We start from the raw sequence: 23,462 nt of genomic DNA, 5'->3' as shown, positions 1-23,462 counted from the left end.
TGGATGACTGGTGAAATATGGAAAGAATGGCTTCTGAAAATTGACGGCTCAATGCGAACTAAAAGACTGTGCTGCACATAGCTGAATGTAAAGCTTTAGTTCCTGCCACTGAACACATCCCTTATTCAACCAATGGACCAGGGCATTGTCGCTTGCTTCAAAAAGCACTTCCACTCACTGGCCCTACAGCACATTGTAGATATCACTGACAGTATGTCTGAATCACAGAAAACAGCAGCTGAGCTTACTAATAAGCTATCTGTGCTAGATTCATTACACATGCAGAGATAAACATGGAATAAAATTACACAATCTGTGATTGACAACTACTACAAGAAAGCTAGTTTTGTTTTGCTGAGGTCAGATGATGTCACAGACAATAGTGAATGAGACACCATGAGAACTTTTGCATCCTTTCAGGTATGATGATGGACGATTTCGAGCGGTACATTGCAATTGATGAAGAACTTGAAAAAGAAGGAATGGCTGCTCATGGTGAATTTGTTCCAGAACAGTGCGCTGCTGGCAATCAAAAAGAAGATGATGACAGTGATGATGTGGATGATGTCTCCACTGCTCCAGTACACTTCTGTGACTTTATTCAATCGCTGAATATATTGTGCAGATTAAATGGACAAAAGGGATGTGAATCGTTTTCCAATTTTTATGAACTGAAGGACGTTGTATTTCATCTGAAACAGCAAAAGGCTGTTCAGACATCAATAACACATTTTTTCTCTAAACCATGAGGGACTGTATTGAAAACTAAGTGTTTTATACAGTACATTTTTCTATAAAGTTTCTGAAATGTATCACTGTTTGTGCACACTGCCTTACCTAGCCTAAGAAAAAAGAAAAGGCATACTGTGACTATAGGGAATAATATTTATTTTAGAAGGAAGTCATACCATACTGATTTTCTAAGCTAGAGGCATCAGAAAGTACACAGGCTGAATGTCAAGCAGAACAAAGCTAGAATAAAGTGAATAAGTGGTACTAAAGCCTGTGGCAGGTAGAAAAATGATACTGTAGTACATTACCAATTTGCAAAGAGGCTTTTCTCCTGCAGCTAGCTGTAAATAAACCCGTTAATGATAGGCTTCCTGCTCACGTAATTGTACATCATCTAAAACAGCTGTAAACAGTAACTTTTCTATAACGTTTCTGAAATGTATCACTGTACTTGTGTTTTTGTGTGATTACTGTGTATCCAGCATTAATGTAACTGTTTCTCATACCAACCTCGCTTAAAAGCATACTCCACTTAACTGCATTAACTAAGCTTGGTCCCGAGATTATGTATTTTCTTTGCTACTATCATCAGTCCAACATACAAAAAAATGCTGAATTCCTGCCTTCTCTTAAACCTCCCGCTTCTCCTCCTCCTCCTACACATTATTATGCATGTGTTGTTCCAACAACTTACATTTACTTCTAGGGAATTTGCTCCTTCCCTTTTCTAAAGATCCCTCTTTCAGTTCTTTTACCTCTTTTATAATATTCAATACCTTAAATACAGTTGGTGTAAACTGATTTCCATTTTCTAGTAACTTCTTTTTTGGCAGCCAACAGAATATAACTTAACAAGGCCTTACTATGTCTGGGCAATTCAGATGCTATAACCTACCTCAAACGAATCATTTCCTTACTTACAGCCATTTGCTCACACAATATTTCTGAGTACACTGTAGGGAACTTTTAAAATCTGTCAACTCATTACACTCCCAAATCATGTGTTTCCAGTTATCCTTTTTTCTCCATCACACCTCCAACATTTGCTATCTACCCAAGGAAAATTTCTTTGAAGTCTGCTTAGGGTATAAAATTATCTATGCAAACATTTCCAATCTGATTAATTATTATAGTTATCGTGCAATATTTTATATGCCCTACTAATCATCCCTTTTTAACAATTGCTTCATTCTAGATTGAATTAAAAACTCTACCACAGCAGGTCTTTCACATAAAATCCCCTATCTCTTTCTCTTTGCTGTATTCAAGGATCACACCTGGTAGTGAAGGCAGCCTCTAACCTTCTGTCCAAATGTCTCCCTGGCCTCATCCCAATATATTACCTTTCCTTGAATTACTGCCATTATCTTGGTTCCTTTACCAGGTGTCTCCAGTAAACTCCAGCCCCACCTTGCCTATTTTCTGTACCCCTAGCTGCAGTCATTCCTACTGGGAAAATCTCCTGTCTCCATTCTTGAATTGGCTTAGTTCTTAGAATACATTATGTTACTTTACGAATATAATATTCTGTATTATCATTCTCCTTAAGGATCTGCATGTAAAATTCCACTCTCTATTTCTTCAACTTTCCCCTTTCCACTTTGAATTACTGTGTAGCTCTAAAATATCCCTTCAAATCAAGTAAACCTAAACCACCTTGTTATATTGGAAGGATCAACTTATCCCACTTAACTCTTGCCCTCTCAGAAAAATTGCTTCAATTATTTTATTAACTATTCCCCAAAACGTCTTTTTGGGTTGATAAAAGTATGCCTGACTAATATACAAGACTAAAGGCACTAAAGCCACTTTCACCGCTTACTGTCCATATCCATAAATAAGTTTTTCCAGGTTCTGAATTTTTGTATTATCTTTTGTTTAGTCTCTTCCCACATATCCTGCAATAACAGAAGCTTAATTCACACTCCTCAACACTTTATCTTATCATGTCCCCACATGGGTACTACTGAACCAATTAATGTGTGAGTATATAATTTATGGCTATAGTCTTTGTTTTATCTTCATTAATTTTATATCCCAAAAAGACTTGAAACAGTCTCAAAATGTTCCACAATACTGACAATTCCTTTTCTGGACTTATGAGGTACAAAATCTTACCTGCAAATAAAGCCAGCTTTTCTTGATTACCATACCAATTATATCCTTGTATTTCCGAGTCCCTTATTTTCTTTGCCAACGACTTAAAAGCAAATAAAGAGGGGAGAGGACACACTTACCTGGTTTCTCTGTTCAAATACAGATTATCTGACAGGAACTCTTCCTCTTTAATTCATGCCTCCAATGCTTCCTATAACCTTCTAATTAACCTTATTATTGTATCAGGGAATGCAAGTGCTTCCAATGCCCTGCTCATAAAATCCCAACTTACTCTGTCAAATGCTTTCTCTGCAGCAGGACACACCAACAGCATCATCATTTTTCTATTAATGTTGTCAAATGTTTGCCTCACCTCCACAAAAACCACACTGATCTGTATCTATCAATTTTGGCAACAACTTTGCCATTCTTTGAACCCCTTTTCCTCTCCCCCTGATATTCTGCTGCTGTCCCAGAGACTTCTCATACTCTGGAACAGGCTACCCATTTATGTCAAACAAAGTTCTTCATTAGCACTCCAAGAAAAATCTTGATGAGTGGTTGGGAAATAGGAAATACACCCCTGTGATCACTTCTGTGTGTCTGCTAGACAGTGGCACAGGAAAATAACTTTCTTGGGTAGCGTAAGCCAGGGAACCTTGTTGGCTAGGCTTACATAGGCCCTCGGGCCGATAGCCTAGTACCTACCTATGAACCTATGAATATCCATTCTGAAGTCCTCTCTTGTCAAATTTACACACTCATTTATTTTCAAATGTGTCTCCAGCAGCATTGCGAATTGCACTCTTCATTTCTTAAAATAATTCAATACTCTTTCCTTTTTATGAGCAATTGCCTCATGTATACTGACAACCAATTTCTCCTAAAACAAAAAATACATGCATCTATACTATGAATATGGAATCCACTCTTTTACATAACAACAAACCAGATATCAAACAGGATGTCGGCATACACACTTCACCTCCTGCACATAAGCTCACAACACATAAACCCACAAATGCATACGTACTCGCTAGAAGCCTACCCAAATATCACAGACCTCCCAAGTGCAAATCTACTGCCCACACTGCAGACCCTACACAATAATACACACGATAGTGTCTCTGCCAATAAGCCCCTAAGGCAAAATACCTCAAAACTAAATGTTATGGTCATAGGCGACTCCAGTGAGACACAATGATGTCCCCCTCACCAGGCTGGACAAGGAGAAGGTCATGATCAGCTGCCTGTTAGGTACCAGGATGCATCAGATCACTCACACGCTCAAGTCTCTCAACAGCAAGTACTGTTGTGACTCTGTTAATAGTCCATGCTGGAGAGAATGACTTGAGATGTACCTCACTGGACTATATGAAGAGAGACATGACTGAGCTCTCAGACTGCGTGTCCCAGGCAGGTATGCTCCTAGCCCTAAGCAGCATTCTACCTTCACCCAGGATGGTGCCTCAATATAAACAAAACATGACTGATGTCAACAATTGGCTTAGCTTCTGGTGTCAATCCAAGGGGATCCAGTATCTGTCAGCCTGGGAAGATATAGTCGACAGACCACGTTGCTTTGCCAGAGATAGTCTTCACCTGTCGCCTCTTAGCTTTTGGTTACTGGTAAAGGTACTTGCTTTTGTCGTAGTAACTTTTTAGGCAATGTCATAACAAAATTCTCGATGTAAAAACAAAAAACACTACAGAAACTCAAGGTTATGCTGCTTTATGCTAGGAGTTTAAATTGGAAACTGCATTCAATGGAAGCACTCCTTACCCTGGAAGATGCCGATGTCTGTACAGTCACAGAGACATGGCCCAAGGTCAGACACATCACACCCAACCATGCAAGGCTGCAATGTCTTCCACATGTTCAGATCTCAAAATAAACATGAAAGAACCAAAGGCAGAGGTGTTATCCATCTTCATTACAGACAAATACACCTCAAGACTAGTCAAAGAATACGACTCCCTAGATACTCCAAGTCCAACTAACTGTTGGTAAAACCGCCTTCCATATCATTGTTAGCTATAGGTCCCCCGCCATGAACCACGAGAACCACTCTGCCTACCTAGATTTACTTAAGCCACTCACTATACTGCCAAACACCTTGGTCATGGGTAATTTCAACCTTCCTTCCATCGATTGGGTGTCATATATAAGCACAAACACACTTGCCCTAAGGTTCCTGGACTTTGTTAAAACAAACGCTCTGGAACGGACAGTCTGCACCCCCAAAAGGGGCTCAACTGTCCTAGACTTAGTACTCACCAATATGGGGGGTCTCTGCACTATCCACTGTGTGTTGCTCTCCCTAAGGTCTGATCATAAATCAGTCTCATTCGAAGTAATGATCATACCTGATCCCCCCCCCCAAAATCAAAAAGGATGAAAAATGTATCCAAAGCAAACTTAGCCACTTAAGTGATGGCATAAATATTTTCAACCCCCCTGCTACCACTGTTATCAATGACACCTATACAGAGGTGTACACAAATGCCCTGTATAAACACCTACACAAATGTATAGACTTGGCTGTACCTGAATGGATCAAAACATGGTCCTCACTGGCATAGGCCAACTAGGCAGCTGCCTAGGGCGCCGCTCTAACAGGGGCGCATTTCCAGTATTTACTTGGTATAGGTAGACCAAGATTGGGGTACTGGGTAGTGTATTGGGGGGCGCCGCGGAGCCCTTCTGCCTAGGGCACCAGTTGACGTAAGGCCGCTCTCTCACAAAAAAAAAAAAAAAAAAGCCACCCTGGTGGTTATCAAGCACAAATAGGTTATACAACAAGAGGAAGAAAGTAATGTCCAAGAATGAAAACAAACAGAAAATCCACAAACTGGTTAAAACAGAAAAAGTGAAATAAGCAAGAGTGATAAAATGAATCGATTTAATAATGTTAGCGCTTTCAGAAAAGACAATGCTCTTCCTTCCTCAGACAAACAACACAAACACATGGGCATAGTAATATAATATTGCTACCTCCCAATTATTCAATTAATATAAATATTGTGATGTTTTATCTTACAAAACCAAATGTATTAAATAAATCATATTAAATTAATAACATAGTCAACATTGAAAAACTCTCTATTAAATACTAATTACAAATTAAAAATTAAAAAGTTATAAAACAACACTAGCCACCCCAAAGTGCTTTCAGTTTACCTATAAAAGCAAAGGAGAAATGACAAGCTAATGTGTAAGTCATACTATAATAGACCTGGTTTCTTGAAATAGATGTTAATTAATAAACAGGTCATACTAACCAATAAATAATAAAAACTGAGTCTCCATATAATTAAATTATGTAACAACATACAGAGATTACCTTTTCAAAGCTAACAATTTTAAAAAAACATTTAGCAGAAACCATTTCATTAAGGCCTGGGGGCAAGTATGCTGCAGTCTTAATTTGCCAAAATAACTCCTCTATTTCGAGTTTGATCTGCCATGGCCCCCCCCTCACATCCGGTACTATTAGTTTCAAAATTGTGAACTTAAAATTATGATCTGGAAATTCATTTATATGCCTGGCTAAGGCATTGGTCATATCTTTCCTACCTATAGCATATAGATGTTCATAAATGCATTGTTTGATCTTTCTTTCCGTCTTCCCAATGTAAAAAGAATTGCAGTCTTGGCAACAAGCAGTATAAATAACTGCTTTAGTGTCGCAGGAATATTTACACTGAACCTTATACCATTAATCACGTATTCTAAATTGGTAAGAAGTGTTGATGTATCTACATTGGTGACATGCACCACATTTAGTCATAGCTTTAGTTTTTACGACTAATGGCTTGTTAGAATACTCAAGAAGTGACTAAGTTAAACCCTCGTCTGTAAGAAATTTTTGGTTTATCTCCAAAAATCTTATTCAAGTTACTGTCCTCTATAATTAGAGTCCAGTTTTTGTTGAGAATGTCCCTAATGGGAGTAGTATCTAAATTATAAGTACTAAGAAAACTAATTGTAAAATTCTGAGTTTTTTTAATGGGGGAATCTGCTTGAGCAACCCTGAGGGTTTCATCTTCAGCAGCATGGTCCTTAATCAATAAGGGTTTGAAGTAACCTAGTTGTCTTTTGGTAATAACTTCTGCAGAGATGTTAGAAACTAGGGTAGTGGGATACCCTCTGTTTAAAAACATGTTCTCCAATAAATGACATTCCTCTATGAAATCAATCTCATCCGAGATCATCCTAGCTGCCCTAACCATCTGCCCCTTTACAACCCCTCTTTTTTGGTAATAGGGTTGGCAGCTAGAAAAGTGGAGGAATGAATTTGGGGTATGTAGGCTTTCTATAAATGGTGCTTCTAAACCTGCTAGATCTTTATGAATATGAATATCAAGGAAGCTAGCGGTGTCAGTTTGCAAGTCAAAAGTAAATTCCAGAAAGTCCGTTAAGGAAGTTAAGGTGGTAATAAACTCATGTACTGTAGCAGTAGAGCCTTTCCATAATAAGAACATGTTGTCTTGGTAACAAGTATACCAAGCGACATTGTCCTGGAACATGGGATTATTAAAGAGTAAGGTTGTCTCCTAATGTGCCATAATGCAATTGGCGAAGCTTCCACCGCAAGGGGACCCCATAGCTACCCCAGATTTTTGAAGAAATATTTGTCCTTAAACCATATGAAATTGTTAGAAAGAACTATTTCTAGGGGAGTTTTAACTACATAAATTGTGTTACTATTCACTTTTCTTGACTGCATGAAGTCTCTAATCCATTCTAGACCTAAAGTTTGAGGGATAACTGTATATATGTCTCTTACATCAATAGTCAAAAATTGGTAATCATGATGAAATGGAATTTTACTGAGTTCTTTAAGAAAGCTCCAAGAGTCCATACATATTTGGTGCTCCTTCTCAACTAAAGGTTTCAAGATACTATCTATATACTTGGCACACCCATAAGTAATAGATCCACGTCCGTCAACAATGGGTCTAAACGGAGGGTCGACAATCTTTTTATGCATCTTGGGTGTGCCAAATAATGATGCTATTATAGGAGCAGGCATAGTTAGAAAGTTATAAGTCTCCATATCGATAGCCCTTTCTAAAAATAGGTCATCCAGTGTGCATTTAATTTTCTTATAGGCAATATTGACTTCATTTATACTTGCTACCTGATAAGTGGTAGTGTCAAGATGTTGAGTCATACAGTTAATATAAGTATTGTGATACATGAAAACTAAACCACCCCCTTATCAGGTCTCATTACCCTAACCCTACAGTCCTTCAAAAGTTTAATGAAATCACGTTCATTGTTTTTAATATTAGAACGTCTTTTCTTGTCCTTTAATCTAATAGAATCAAGACACCTAAAGTCGATTTCAAACATTTTTTCCGAAAGAAAGAATGTTAAGGTGAAGGGGGGGGGTTTAAACAAACTGGAGACTCTTAATGAGCTATGGATAGTGGAAGCTGGCCCCATTAGAGCATTAAGATTAACTTTTCTAACAAAAAGTTTGAGATCAACAATTGTGTTAACCACATTCATGTCAGAATCAGGAACAAATGTTAAGTCAATGATTTCTTGTGGAATTAGTAAATCCGTATAATTGTAAATATAAAAGTCACCTCCTGAGTTAGAAAGGATTTGTGGTTTCAATATGTCCATTGCAATTCTCTCCTCCGCTGATTTTTTCTGTTTTAACCTCCCCTTCACCCTGACATTGCTATATATATGCTATAGGTAGGAAAGATATGACCAATGCCTTAGCCAGGCATATAAATGAATTCCCAGATCATAATTTTAAGTTCACAATTTTGAAACAAATAGTACCGGATGTGAGGGGGGGGGGGGTCATGGCAGATCAAACTCGAAATAGAGGAGTTATTTTGGCAAATTAAGACTGCAGCATACTTGCCCCCAGACCTTAATGAAATGGTTTCCGCTAAATGTTTTTTAAAATTGTTAGCTTTGAAAAGGTAATCTCTGTATGTTGTTACATAATTTAATTATATGGAGACTCAGTTTTTATTATTTATTGGTTAGTATGACCTGTTTATTAATTAGCATCTATTTCAAGAAACCAGGTCTATTATAGTATGACTTACACATTAGCTTTTTATTTCTCCTTTGCTTTTATAGGTAAACTTAAAGCACTTTGGGGTGGCTAGTGCTGTTTTATAACTTTTTAATTTTTAATTTGTAATTAGTATTTAATAGAGAGTTTTTCAATGTTGACTATGTTATTAATTTAATATGATTTATTTAATACATTTGGTTTTGTAAGATAAAACATCGCAATATTTATATTAATTGAATAATTGGGGCATAGCAATACTATATTACTACGTCCGTGTGTTTGTGTTGTTTGTCTGAGGAAGGAAGAGCATTGTCTTTTCTGAAAGCGCTAATATTATTAAATGTCCAAGAATGAGAGAGAAATGACTCAGCAGAGGAATGACACCCTCCACAGCTTGAACAAGCAAATTAGATATCTTTTAAAGTCCTCTAAAGCCACTTACGAAGCTAAACTAGCATCCCTCACTAAGAATAATCACAAGGTATTATTTAGTTATGTCAAAAATCTAAAAGAAAAGGCCCAGCTTTGTGCCGAACTAGTAGTGGACGGTACCACTCATACTCACACTGAGCACATCGCCAACCTGCTAGCCGACAGATTTGGTACAAACTTCACCCCCTTTCCTCACCAGACATACCCCAAAGCATACCTGTCACCAGTCCTCTACCTAGTATCTCTAAAGAGCACATCATAACTGCACTATCCATGGCCAAAACACAGCCTCTATGGGACTGGATAACATCCCAGGCTGCCTACTAAATGGTCTAAAATAGGACTTAGCTGAACCACTTTGCACTCCCTTCAACCTCAGTGTAAGTAGCAGCTTTGTTCCAACAGAGTGGAAAACAGCAACAGCAAATTCCCCTGCACAAATGAGGTCCATCAACCGACCCTGGGAACTACAGACCTATAAGTCTAACCAGACTTATCTGCAAGGGCATGGAGAGAAGCTTCATGGAACTCATCAACAAAGACATAGATGGCCTTCAAACTCTTGACCTGACCCAATTTGGCTTAGTTAAGCACAGACCATGCTTATTAAACCTAGTGGAGTTCTTTGAGAATGTCACCAAAGCCCTGGATGAAGGCAGAACAGTACATGCAACCTATCTTGACTTTCTTGACTTAGCAAAGGCTTCTGACAAAATACACCATTCAGGCATCATTGAGAACCTCGCCCAGCTCCGAATTAACCCATAGGTCACTAGATTGGTAGCAACTGGCTCACTGACAGAATGCATACAGTAAAAGTTGGGGATTCCAACTCTACCATCAGAACAGTTACCAGTGGTGTACAACAAGGATTTGTGCTGGGCCCCCTACTGTTTGGAATCTATTTCTCAGAAGTCCAGGCGAAAACAGATGGCATGTGGCTTACCAAGTTCGCTGAGGACTACAAACTGAGTGTAATCACTAAGTCTCCCAAGGGCTTACACAAACAAATGATTGGTGCCAAAGACACTGCCTTAAACTAAATGCAAAAAAAATGTATCACTGCTTTTGACAAAGGGCAGGTCCCTGCAAATTACAATACTAACAGTACCCCCCCTTAGCTCAAACCCTGTGATGACATATTTGGGAACACAGGTTGACCGCAACCTTAACTTCGATCACCATGGTTGACAGCGACCTTAACTTCGATCACCATGTGCCCACAGTAGTAAGGAAGGTCTTCTACACTGCACACCTCATAAGTAACAGCATCACATCCAGAGCCAAGGATGTTATAACTCCCATGTACTCATCCCTCATCAGACCACTAATAGAGTACAACACTCCCTTCTGTATGTACTTCACCAGACACCAGCTGGAGAGACCTCAGGGGTTTCTCACTAAGAAAATGCAAGACCTTCAACACATGACCTACACAGACAGACTGAAGGCCCCGTCACTGTACTCTGTATCTTATAGGCTGCTGAGAAGTGACTTGTGCCTGGCCTAGACAGCAGTCTCGGACCTTTCCCTAATGGAAATGCTGCACATCCACAAGTTAAATGGTACAAGATTCATTCACTCTAGGAATCTTAACCTAGCCTGTGACATTAACAGGACATGCTGGAGAGACAGATATGTCTCCCAGAGATTGCCACTCCTCTGGAACGAACTCCCAATTCATATAAAACAGAGCTCCTCAATGACCATATTTAAGTGTAACTAGGCAACTGGATGGGAGAACATAAATTGACCCCAGGGTGTCACCTATTTCCCTCTTGGATAACAGCGGTCAGTGCTGATCAAAGACTTGCAATACAACCTGGTTAATAAGGGAACATGGGTATAACATAGCTAGGCTTATAAAGCCCCTATGGTCAATAGTTTAGTAACCTCTTATGAACCTATACCTTATGACAGAAAATGCCAAAGAAGCTGAAAAGTGAGGTGTACAAAACAGTGATGTGACAAGTACTACTGCATAATACACAAACCTGGGCAATAAAGGCAGGGCAATTGAGGAAGCTAGAAGTGATGGAGATGAAGTGCCTGAGATGGGGTGGTAGGATGCGCATAGTGGGACTGAAAGAAATGAAACTAGCAGAAGCCAAAGTAGCTCCAACTACATAAAAGTTCAGAGAAAACAGATTGCAGTGGTTTGGGCACATGTGTAGAAAAGCACAAGACAATCTGGTGAAGAAAAATTTGGGACAGACAGGAAGAAGGCAAGAGAAAATGATGGTGTCCAGCAAACAGATGAACGCATTGTCTTAGAAAAGATCTGGGACAGTCCGGCGTTGAGCGTTAAAGAAAACAGGAGAGTGGCACTGAACTGAGAGAGAGGGCAACAGTTGACATGACAGCCCGTCTCCATGTAGAGAAATGGGAAAAAGGGGATTGATGATGATGATGATGGCTATGATGAAGATGACTGGCTATGCCAAGGTTTCAGACAAATGAGACTGAACAATTAGCAGTTAAGATTGGAGAAGATGATATAATAATGGTGATGTATAATAAAACTGCAGGAAAGTCGCCATGAATAGATGGTATTCCTGTGGAAGTTTGGAAGCTAGGAAGATAGAAAGTGATAAATATCTGGAAGTTTTGTTTATTATTATTTTAAAAGGAGAGGAAGCACAAATGCTCTGGTGGTTAAGCATTTGAAACGTTGGGATCCGCTAGAGTGAGTCCAGAAACATGGAGACAGTATGGCCGAAAGACTGGCTTTACATATACTAAGTCTGAGATGCCATTTCCTGTAATATTACCTTTTCTCCAAGGTATGGTGATCTTGGAGTTGGTATATATAAGTTTGGGGGGTGTAAGACGCTTGTCCCTCACAAAGGGGGTTGAGGGGGGCTTGACCCAATGCAAAAACAAGTTTAAAGAAGAGCAATTTTCGATATTCGTTCCTCTTTGGGTTTTCAGTGTTTTTTTCCGGCTTTTTGTCAATCAGCATTTTGAGTGCCAACATTTCAACAGGGAGCTGATGCGGTTGCTGTAATACCCAAAGACAGTGAATACCCATCACACCAAGCTTCATACAGGTCCATTTCAATTTTAAACCACGATTATCAAGTGTTTATGTCTATAATAGCTAAAAGAATGGCAAAGGTGTTACCACAATTGATAGAAATAGATCAGTGTGGTTTAGTGGAGGAAAGGCAAACATTTGACAACATTAAAACAATGATGATCCAGAGGGAAGCAGAATGTAAGAAACATACTGCTGCTGTTGGTGTGTCCTGATGCAGAGAAAGCATTCAACAGAGTAAGCTGGGATTTTATGAGTAGGGCAATGGAAGCATTTGCATTCCATCAATCCTATCTAGATCTCAAAAAGGCTTTTGACACCATCCCCCACTCTGGAATTGTAAACAAACTCACTACACTAGGTATAAATCCCTATGTCACAAGATGGGTTGCCAACTAGCTCACTGACAGAACCCACACCGTGAAAGTAGTAGACTCCAAATCCGACTTCAGATAAGTGACAAGTGGAGAACCACATGGTTCAGTCCTGGGTCCTCTCCTGTTTGGTATGTACTTTTCTGATGGACAGGCTAACACAGAAGGTCTTTCACTAACGAAGTTCACAGATGACCGCACACTAGGAGCCACAATCGAAACTCCTAACGATGTGGACATCCTACAAAAAGGCCTCACTGAGACAGATGCCTGGTGTCAAAGCCATGGCCTCAAGCTCAATGCCAAAAAGTGCATTGTCATCCCCTTTGGTAAAAACTCTGTACCCATGAGCTACCACATAGGTGGAGCCTACTTAACAAAGAAAGTGTGATAAGAGACCTTCGGACACAGGTGGACAGTAGTCTCTCCTTTGATAATCACATTGCCACAGTAGTCAGGAAATCCTCCTACGTGGCACACCTCATCACAAAAGGTTTCTCATCCAGGAAAAAAGGTCATTGTTCTCCTCTACTCGTCATTCATTAGACCCATTATAGAGTACAACACCCCTTTTGGGATGTACCTCACAAGACATCTACAACAACTGGAAAGGCCTCAGAAATACCTCACAAAGAGGATTACCGGCCTCAAACAGATGCCCTACACAAACAGTCTCAAAAAACTCCGGCTTTACTCCGTCGCATATCGTCTACTCAGAAGTGATCTCTGCCCAACATACAAAGCTATGTCAAACCCAGAGCTGCTGGACATGATCCACTTAAAGAAATCCCAATCCCTCCGAGCTACACGCTCTAGGGACCCAAACCTTGTCACCACAATACGCAGGACCTGCTGGAGGGATAGATTCCTGTCCCAGAGACTTCCCATACTCTGGAACAAACTACCTATCTATATCAAACAAAGCTCCTCGTTAGCACTCTTCAAGAAAAATCTTGATGACTGGATGGGAAATAGAAAATTCACCCCAGGGATCACCTCTGTGGCTCTGCTCGACAGGGGCACAGGAAAATAATTTTTTTGGGTGGCGAAAGCCAGGGTACCTTTCTGGCTAGGCTTATATACGCCCTAGGGCCAATAGCCTAGTACCTACCTATGAATCTATAAAAAGAAAAATATAGCAAAGCTAGACTTCTGTGTGATAACCTTAAACCTCTTGCATCAGAGGCCTCATGGGATATATGCAAATCAACCCTTAAGGATATCAGGTGTTTCAGCTAAATGGCAAATTCTGAATGTCCATGACTTTTTCTTTTGTTTCATTTTTAAGTTTATTTATGGACAATTTCAGGCCACTAAAGCCAAACCCATCTAGCTGTGGACATGCATGTTTCTGCCTTCTTATGACATCAGCACAGCATTAGAGGAATGTTTGATCTGTGGAAACACAGGGTTGTCATACCCAGCTGATATCCATAAACATTAGGGTGTCTACAAAATATCCCAACTAACAAACTAAAACAAAGAGTAAAAAGGTCACACAGATAACCAACTGGTTAAAATACACAAAAAGAAAAATCTAGCAAAGCTAGACTTCTGTGTGATACCTTAAACCTGATTTGGGAAGTTTTGTGGTCAGTGATCTAACTTTCTTACAACAGTTGACAGATCTGCCCTTCTACACTGCACAGCTTATAAACAAAGTCATTGTGCCCATACCTATGGATGCCACTGTTCCCCTTCATTCAGCCCTCATTAGGCCAATTATTGAATACAATGCCCCCTTTGGCATGTACCTGCCCAGATACATGCAACAGGTGGAATGCCCACAGACATACCTTACTAAAAGGATATAAGACCTGAACAATGCAAGGTTTAGTTTTTAAGTGCCTGTGTTTTTTTACATGTATGTGGATCAAAGTTGGCGTAACTACACCAGATTGTAGATTGCTTTTTATTCTGGGAGGTTCCATCATCACAAGTGTGTTTAAGTGGTGAGATGAAACTTGGTTTTTGGATGACCACTGCTAGAAATACTTTGGAACTAAGCTGAATTTTCCACTGGTTCAGATACAGAGGATGACAATTAGAATGAAGCGTACTTTGAGACTACAAAGTATTGTTACAGGTGTATGCTTCCCTTGTTCCAACTTTAGTGATTATAGTGAGATGCTATGTGACTTTTAGACTACCGCTGAATTGAGTATGGTGTCTCCTCGCCATATTACTCTATGATTTATGTACTGTGGCAGGTTATTTTCGAGAAGCAGTCAATAGAAAGCAAAGAACTGGTGCAGGTGTACATTCCTTCTGTTGTCGGGGTCTTTAATTTAGGAAATGAGAACAGAAAGGCAATACAGAAGACCAATGAGAGGATATGTGTATGGCTCCCAAGTATGCAGCACAATCTAGACTGTCGAAGAGTTTTTGCATGGAAATATTTGGATAGGTATTTTACACCTCAAGTAGATTTCAGCAGACGCATCTTCCACAGGTAAACAGCAACTGATGGATTTGTGAGGGGAAAGAGTGGGGGTACTTGCAAACATGTTTTTTTGAGAATGCAACAAGTTGGCAGATTTAAAAAATTCACTACAGGGTACTTTGTTAGAAATATTGGGGGAACTAATTAAACAATTATTCTTAGCTGGGATATAGAAACTGAATTCCCTAGACATGGTACAGTTTTATACAGTTCTACTAAGTTTAATGCTGTTGGCTCCCCCCCCCCCCAAAAAAACAAAAAACTATCACTAGAAAATGGAAATCAAAACCTACATCAACTGTGACTTAAACGTTGTTGGGTGGTAAAAGAACTGGAGGTGGGATCTTCAGAAAAGGGATGGAGTAAACTACATAGAAATAAATGGAATGCAACAGTGGTCCCTCTCCATAAAGGTGGTGCCTCAACGGATCCTGGAAACTATCGCCCCATAAGCCTGACTAGCTTGGTCTGCAAAGCTATGGAAAGGATCATCATGGACCTCATAAATAAAGATATTGGGCACCTACAGACACTGGATCCTACCCAGTTCGGCTTTGTTAAGGGCAGATCCTGCCTCTTAATCCTGGTTGATTTCTTTGAAACAGTCACCAAGGCCATTGACGAGGGGAAGGTGGTCCACACACCTTACCTGGACCTCACTAAAACCTTCAATACAATACCCCCACTTGGGCATTATAGATAAGCTCACCAGCTTAAATATAAACCCCTATGTCACTAGATGGATTGCAAACTGGCTCAAGGACAGAACCCACATGGTTAGAATTGCTGGAGCCATGTCAGACTCCAAACCAGTTACAAGTGGTGTCCCACAAGGCTCAGTCCTGGGACCTCTCTTGTTCGGTATATATTTCTCGGAGGTACAGGCCAACACGGAAGGACTGTGGCTGACCAAGTTCGCAGATGACTGCAAACTGGGCACCATAATTGACTCTCCAGCCGACACAAGCATCCTCCAAAAGGGCCTCATAGAAACAGACAACTGGTGCCAGAGCCATGGCCTCAAGCTAAATGCCAAAAAGTGTATAGTCATCCCTTTGGCAAAACAAAGTGCCCACAAATTACCACATAGGTGGTAATCCATTAAGTACAGAAGTAATTAGGGACCTGGGGACCCAAGTTGATAGCAATCTCTCATTTGACAACCACGTGGCCAAAGTGGTTAGAAAAACATTTTATATAGCCCACCTAATCATGAAGGGATTCACATTTAGATCAGGGGAGGTCATCGTGCCTCTTTACTCATCCCTCATCAGGCCCATAATTGAGTACAATGCCCCTTTTGGGATGTACCTTACCAGACACCTGCAGCAACTGGAAAAGACCCCAAAAGTACCTCACCAAGAGGATCAAAGGGCTCAAACAGATGCCATATGCTGCCCGGCTAAAGAAACTCCAGCTCTACTCAGTGGCATACTGCCTGTTCAGAGGCGATCTGTGCCTGATGTATAAAGCCATGTCCAACCCGGAATTAATGGACATGCTGCACCTCAGAAAATCCAAATCCCATCGAGCTACGCGCTCGAGAGACTTGAACCTCAGCACTGAAATAAATAGGACATGCTGGAGGGACAGATTCATAACCCAGAGGTTCCCTTCACTCTGGAATAAAATCCCAGTCCAGGTTAGGCAGAGTCCCTCAGTGACTCTCTTCAAGAGGAATCTTGATGAGTGGATGGGAGATCGTAGGTTTACCCCGGGTATCACTTCTGTGTCACTGTTAGACAGAGGCACAGTATACTAACCTCAAAAAAGGGCATAGCAAAATAAATTTAAAATGGGTGGCGAAAGCCAAACACATTCTGGCTAGGCTTATAAATGCCCTAGGGCAGATAGCCTAGTATGAACCTATGAACCTATGTGTGGGAAAAATACATGCAGAACACAGTGGTCATGAGGCAGAGTGAAATTTCAGGGAAGGCAGGAATTGAGCAATCTATGTGAATGATAACTGTAACGAAATAAACCATATATTTATAATGCATGAAAAAGAAACATGTTTGTAATGGTTTGCTTTCTGTTTTATAACTGTGTGTATCCTTATGTCACTGTGCAATGTGAAAGGTTAATAATGGTGTTAAAAACAAGAAATGATCATCTCACTAAGGAAGGATGGGTTTTAGGGAAATACAGTTATTACTAACTGAAAACACATTACAGTGATTAAGAATATGCAGGGTGGCAGAAAGAGATCACTATGGGTTAAAAACAATTCTGATACCATCTTACCGTACATAGACTCCAAACATTCCTAATTCACTTATGTTCTCAGACAACTTCAGAGGCATCCCAGATCTCAGGAGGCAGTTCCTCACTGGCTGTGGCCTAATTCGATCCATCAGAATATAAGATGACCTCTCTGGCTTGTCTTTGATACCCTCCAGAACCACTCTGATCTCTTCACCATATATGTTATTTCCTACATGTAACCAAATAAAAAAGAATTTAATTCTCAAACAATACTGCTATTTTACTACCTAGCAGCTAAAACCTAAATCTAAAGCACTGCTAAACATACCTTTAAATACTAATGAATTACAGTGAACAGCATGTCATGTGGTACACAAATTCCAGAGAATTTACTTTGCAATATACATTTCATAAAGTATACACTGTAACTATTGTCTCTGTGTGTTACTTATTAGGCCATCTGATATGGATTCAGAAAGCAGTTTTGTGTGGGACCTACCATATATGTAGATGTTCTTGTAATTTGACTACTGCAGTCCTTACTGTTTAGGATATAGTGCCTGCACGTAGCCCGCAGTGATCTAATCTTCCAGAATTTTACCCTCTCCCCTGTGCTTTGGCCAAAGTCCTCCCACACAGACATGAGCACATCAGTGGTATAATGGGTGTGGCATCTGACACTACCTTTAGATCTTTACTGCCCTAACAACACCTGGAGGAAAGTCCTCTGGTGCCAGAATTAGGGGAACCAAAGGAAATTTATATCACTGGACCTGGTCCACCTTAAGATACCCGGATCTTTATTCCCCAGGAAGAAAGCCAACAAAGGAGGGATGGGGAGTCTGACAGGGTTGTCAGGTGAAGGAATGACCTATGGATAAAAATGCTGCCTTCACTTAGTGGCTGATGTGAACAACACAAACAGCAGGGAATGCAAAAGGAGGGGGATGAAGGAAGGGAACTTGGACTGTAACTGTGAAACTATTTGAAACTCTACATTTATGGTAAATCTGTAACACAAATGTACTATGTTCACTGTAGTATTCACTACTAGACTCCTCACTTCTTGGGAAGACTCCAATAGCAATGAATTTAGGGAGAAGGACTAGAGATCCTGCAGGATTGCAGATGCATATCCTGCCCTGGCTGTAGATGCAGTCACCAAATTGGTAACCATTTGAAATATTGGGACCTGCTACAGAGAATCCTGAAATATGAGGACTGAAAGGCCAGAAGATCGGACTTGCATATACTAAGTCCAAGATGCCATTTCTTGAAATGTTCCCTCTTCTCCGAGGTATGGTGATTTCAGAATTATATAAGTTTGGGGAGACACCCCCCCCCAGCAAAAAGAAGTTTTAAGGAGAACAGCAACTTTTGAAATTCGCTCTCCTCCTGTGTTTTATGTCTTTTTTTTTTTTTGGTGTTTTGGCACTCTGCATTTCAAGTGATGACATTTCAATAGGGAGCCCAACAAATCACAATGCATGCAAAAGATGTGTGCAGAGGATAATGTATCCGATTCAGGAATGGCCTAGGTGGCGACTTCTCTAGGAAAGGCTGAGGTGCCAGCAGTGGCTCTAGTCGAATGATTCTTAATATGGTTTGGGACTTTTTTCCTGTGACACTGATAACAGAAAGCAATTAAATGAGCTAGTCAGTTGGAAAAGGTCAGTTTGTTGACAGGTTTCCATTCTTTTCCCTTTGCAAATGAGACAAACAGCTGATCCATTTTTCTAAAGTCCTTGGTTCTGTGCATCAGCTGCATACGCATGTCTAGGGAAAGCAGGGTTTGTTACTTTATTACTGCAGTGTTAAAAAAAAAAAAAAAAAAAAGACTGGAAGCTGCATGGTCTAGTTAAATAAGTAAGATGCTATAACTCACTTTAACAAAGTGTTCCTAGACACCTTTAATAGCTTAGCTCCTCCCAGAACCAAAATGACAAAAATAAACCCTGCACCCTGGCTTACAAAATCTACAAAACAAGTTTTAACAACCAGAGACAGAGCTTGGAAAGACTGGCACAAAAATAAGAATGAAACCAACCAACTAAAATACAAGCAGCTATACAATAAGGGCAAAACAATTGCTAAGAAACAAAATTACTTTTCTCAGCAATTATCTTGCCAAACTAATAACCCTAGAAAATTCCAGAAGTCTATTTCAGCACTCCTTACTCCTGGAATCACACAAAACCCATTTCCTGCCCCAGACAAAGAACCATCTCAAACAGTTAACATGCTCAACTCCCACTTCATTGATAGTATACTGAAATTCATATATAGCCCCATACCTAACACAAACTCTAGCCATGTGGAAAAATAAACCAATCTAATTCAGTTAATACTAACCCAGCACCTCTCCTCTACAGCCAGTCCTACACCAACAACTTTCTCTATACAATCTGCAGCTACCTCACTAATACATAAATTTCTTAAATTAAAACCATGCTCCCTGTCCGCTGACAATCTTCCGTCAGAATACTTAGGCAATAGCCTACCCAGTCAGCATTTTAATCAATAGATGCATCTCAGAATCTAGCATTCCCAAACTCTCGAAAAATCTATCATAATTTCTTTACACAAAGAAGGACAAACTAACGAACTATCAAATTACAGACCCATCTCCGTTCTCTCACTTTTATCTAAACTACTTGAAACATGTATATACATACAACTTATGAAATTTCTTTCTGACAACAACCTCCTTACACCAACCCAGCATGGTTTTCGGCCAACACATAGTACGACCACAGCACTACTATCCTTTACAGATACTGTAAATAAAGCTACGGATGCTGGTAAATTAACATCAGTCATTTTACACCTATCAAAGGCCTTTGATACAGTGTCACACTATAAACTTATACAACAACTTTCTACCTTAGAATGTTCGCAATCCATCCAAAAATGGTTCTCCAATTACCTTTCTTACTGACAACAATGTGTTAGATGGAAAATAAGTCTATCCGATTACCAAGTTGATAGTACAGGAGTCCCTCATGGATCTATTCTTGGTCTTTTGCTTTTCAATATATTCATTAATAAACTTCACACTGCCTCCCTTCAAAGTACACTCATCCAATACGCTGATGACTCCACTATTATCTCCTCCAATAATAATAATCATCTCTTAAATTACACAAAATGCATTTACCTCTACTGAAACCTGGCTAGATGATGCACAATTACTACTCAAGCTAAATAAAACCAAATTATTCTCACCAAAACAACTCGCATATAATTTCAAAATATATTCACAAAATAATACTCAAAGTGAAATTGTAAGTCAGTCAAAATTATTTGCTATTATAATAGATGACAAACTTACTTTTGAACACAGTATACTTAATACAATCAAAAAAAAGTTATGTACTCACCATAACATTCCATGTGAGTTGTTCATCTTGCCTTCATTCTTACAGATGGGGTTCGGAGCCGATCCTCGGCTCCGAGTCGGCCAACTACAAAGTTCGAAGTCTTCAGACAGCTCGAGGCCAAGTCCCTATCCCATGATGCACCTTGTGTTACCTCAGATCTTGTTTAGTGCCTCTAACAATGCCATATGCCACTCTAGCCCTATTTTAGGTAAGGAAACCATAGAAAAGAGAAAGCAACCATGATACAACATGAATCTCGGTCCTCGAAAAAGCCTGGAGGGGGTTGGAGGGTGGGAAGTAAGAATGAATGTGAGATGAACAACTCACATGGAACGTTATGGTGAGTACATAACTTCTTTATGAGAAGTTGTACTATCTCAACGTTAATTCTTACAGATGGGTAGCGTTCCAAGCACCATCTTTCTTGGGTGGCTCATAGGAGTATGTTCCTCAGGACAGTGGAACCAAAGGAAGCTCTGTCGCTGGAGGCCCTATCAACTTTATAATGAGTGATAAAAGTATGAGGCTTTGACTAAGTGGCTGCTGCACAAATACTATCTACTGGAAGCCTGGCAGTAAAGGCTGAAGATGTGGAAACAGTTCTGGTTGAATGAAACTTTATTTTGTGTTGCAGAGGTGTATTGGCAGCTGAGTAAGTGAAGGTGATGCAATCAGATAACCATTTCGACAGAATGGTTTTTGCAACAGGTCTACCTTTTCTGGAGTCTGAAAAGGAAACAAAAAGTTGTTCAGATCTTCTAAATTCTTTGGTTCTATCTACATAAAATTGAAGTTGTCTGTGAACATCAAGTTTGTGCAGCATGTACTCCAAGTTATTGGTGTGTTTGGGGAAAAAAACAGTAATTCTATAGTGTGATTAAGGTTAGCTTCAGTACAAACTTTAGGTAAGAATGAAGGATTTGCTCATAGTGCAACTATCAGAATGAAAAATCAGATAAGGGGGTTTTATAGACAAAGCATGTACCTCTGAAACTCTTAGGGCAGATGTGATGGCAACTAAAAAGACAGTCTTCCAAGACAAAAATTTCAAATCGCATGAAGAAGCTGGCTCAAACGGTGGAAGAATGATGCGTGAAAGCATAAAATTTAGATTCCAAGGTGTATAAAGAATTTGACAGGTGGTCTCAGGTGGAGGTCCCTTTGAGAAAAGCTTTGGATAGCTTGTATGACATTACATTAAAGGCTTCAGTACCCAGATGAAATTAGAGATCGCAGTGAGCAGCACACGAATGGTGGCTGCAGCCGATCCCTTGTTGAAAAGCATAGTCAAAAACTCTAGTATGGAGGAAATAGGGGCTCGGTAAGGGTCAATGTTATTTTGGGAAGCCCATATGGAAAATCTCTTCCATTTGCTGAGGTATAACTTCCTAGTAGATGATTTATGAGAAAATATTAAAATATGTTGTGTTTCAGTTGAGAGATTATGGAACCTGGCTATGTTGGGAATTCGAGCAGCCAAGTTGTCAATTTCAGGGACTGAAGGGAGGGATGAAGAGCCTCCGACGAGTGTATCAGGTCTGGAACTGGGTCTAGAATCCAAGAATCTTCCGATAGATGAGGTAAAAGAAAGGGGAACCAAATCTAATGAGTGAGAGGCTACAAAAATGATGGTCCTTTCCAGGGCTTTGGCTTTCTGTAACACTTTGGATATCAGGGGTATTGGCAGGAAGGCATAAATGAGACCCGGAGGCCAATCGTGTACAAGTGCATCCCTTGGGGCATCTCCCCGAGGGGGGATTAGGGCAAAATAGCTTCTGCATTTTGTGTTCATGGGGGATGCAAAGAGGTTGCAGCAAGGCTAGCCCCATCCGCTGAATATTCTTTCCGCCATTTCTTCTTTGAGGGACCACTTGTGAGGCAACAAGATTACCCTGCTCAATATTGTCTGCTGTCACGTTGGATTTCCCCAGGATGTGCGTTGCTATCAGAAAGCGTTGGGTGGAGGTAGCCCACTGCCACACTCTTAGGGCCTCCCAACAAAGGGGATAGGACCTGGATCCTCCTTGTTTATTTATATACCAGACCACCGACATGTTGTCAGTCTGAATCGCAATTGTCCCCAGACAGAGTCAGTCCTGTAATAAAGGTATATTAAAACATGCACACACACACACAGACACACAAGTGTTCAACAAATTCAATGAACACACAAGTATTTTACATAGTAAGCAGCCCTTAAAAAAACAAAAGAGCTCTATAACGCTAAATAGAATCTGAATGTTAATGTTCCAGAAACACACTCTAATAAGCTATAAATGTCTATTAAACACACTTCTAAACTAACACTCTTCTAAGCTACAAAAAGGCACACCAAAAAGAAAGGAAGGGAGATACTAAAGGCCTGATAAACGAAGGCCAAAAAGGCTATAGAAGAACTATCAAAAGTTAAGCTACACACTAGTTCAACTAGTTTTGAAAGTTATTAAATTGAAAAACTATTATGAAAGTTTATAAAGTCAAACTTTTTCTAGAAGAAAAAACTATACTGGCCCGAGCTGTGAAGAAACCAGCAACCTGTTGCAGCGGCAAACTAGATCTGAGGTAACGCAAGGTGCATCATGGGATAGGGACTTGGCCTCGAGCTGTCTGAAGACCTAGAGCTTTGTAGTTGGCCGACTCGGAGCTGAGGATTGGCTCTGAACCCATCTGTAAGAATGAACGGCGAGATAGAAGAACTTCACATCACAA

The 23,462-nt window shown here is 40.0% G+C and overlaps 1 protein-coding gene across 1 annotated transcript in view; it reads right to left on the bottom strand.

Annotated features, from left to right (window-relative positions):
- The window catches only part of GSS (glutathione synthetase), an 880,848-nt gene that overhangs the window by 7,408 nt on the left and 849,978 nt on the right, over positions 1–23,462 (bottom strand). The window contains exon 11 of the mRNA XM_044090175.1: positions 17,413–17,602. Within this exon, the coding sequence (XP_043946110.1) occupies positions 17,413–17,602 (190 nt within the window). The remainder of the gene's footprint in view (positions 1–17,412; positions 17,603–23,462) is intronic.

This window comes from Protopterus annectens, chromosome 12.part0, assembly GCF_019279795.1.
Source record: "Protopterus annectens isolate FY-2018-M chromosome 12.part0, PAN1.0, whole genome shotgun sequence".
NCBI lineage: Eukaryota > Metazoa > Chordata > Ceratodontiformes > Protopteridae > Protopterus > Protopterus annectens.
The sequence above is the reverse complement of the archived record's forward strand: the minus strand, read 5'-3'. Positions and strand labels throughout refer to the sequence as shown.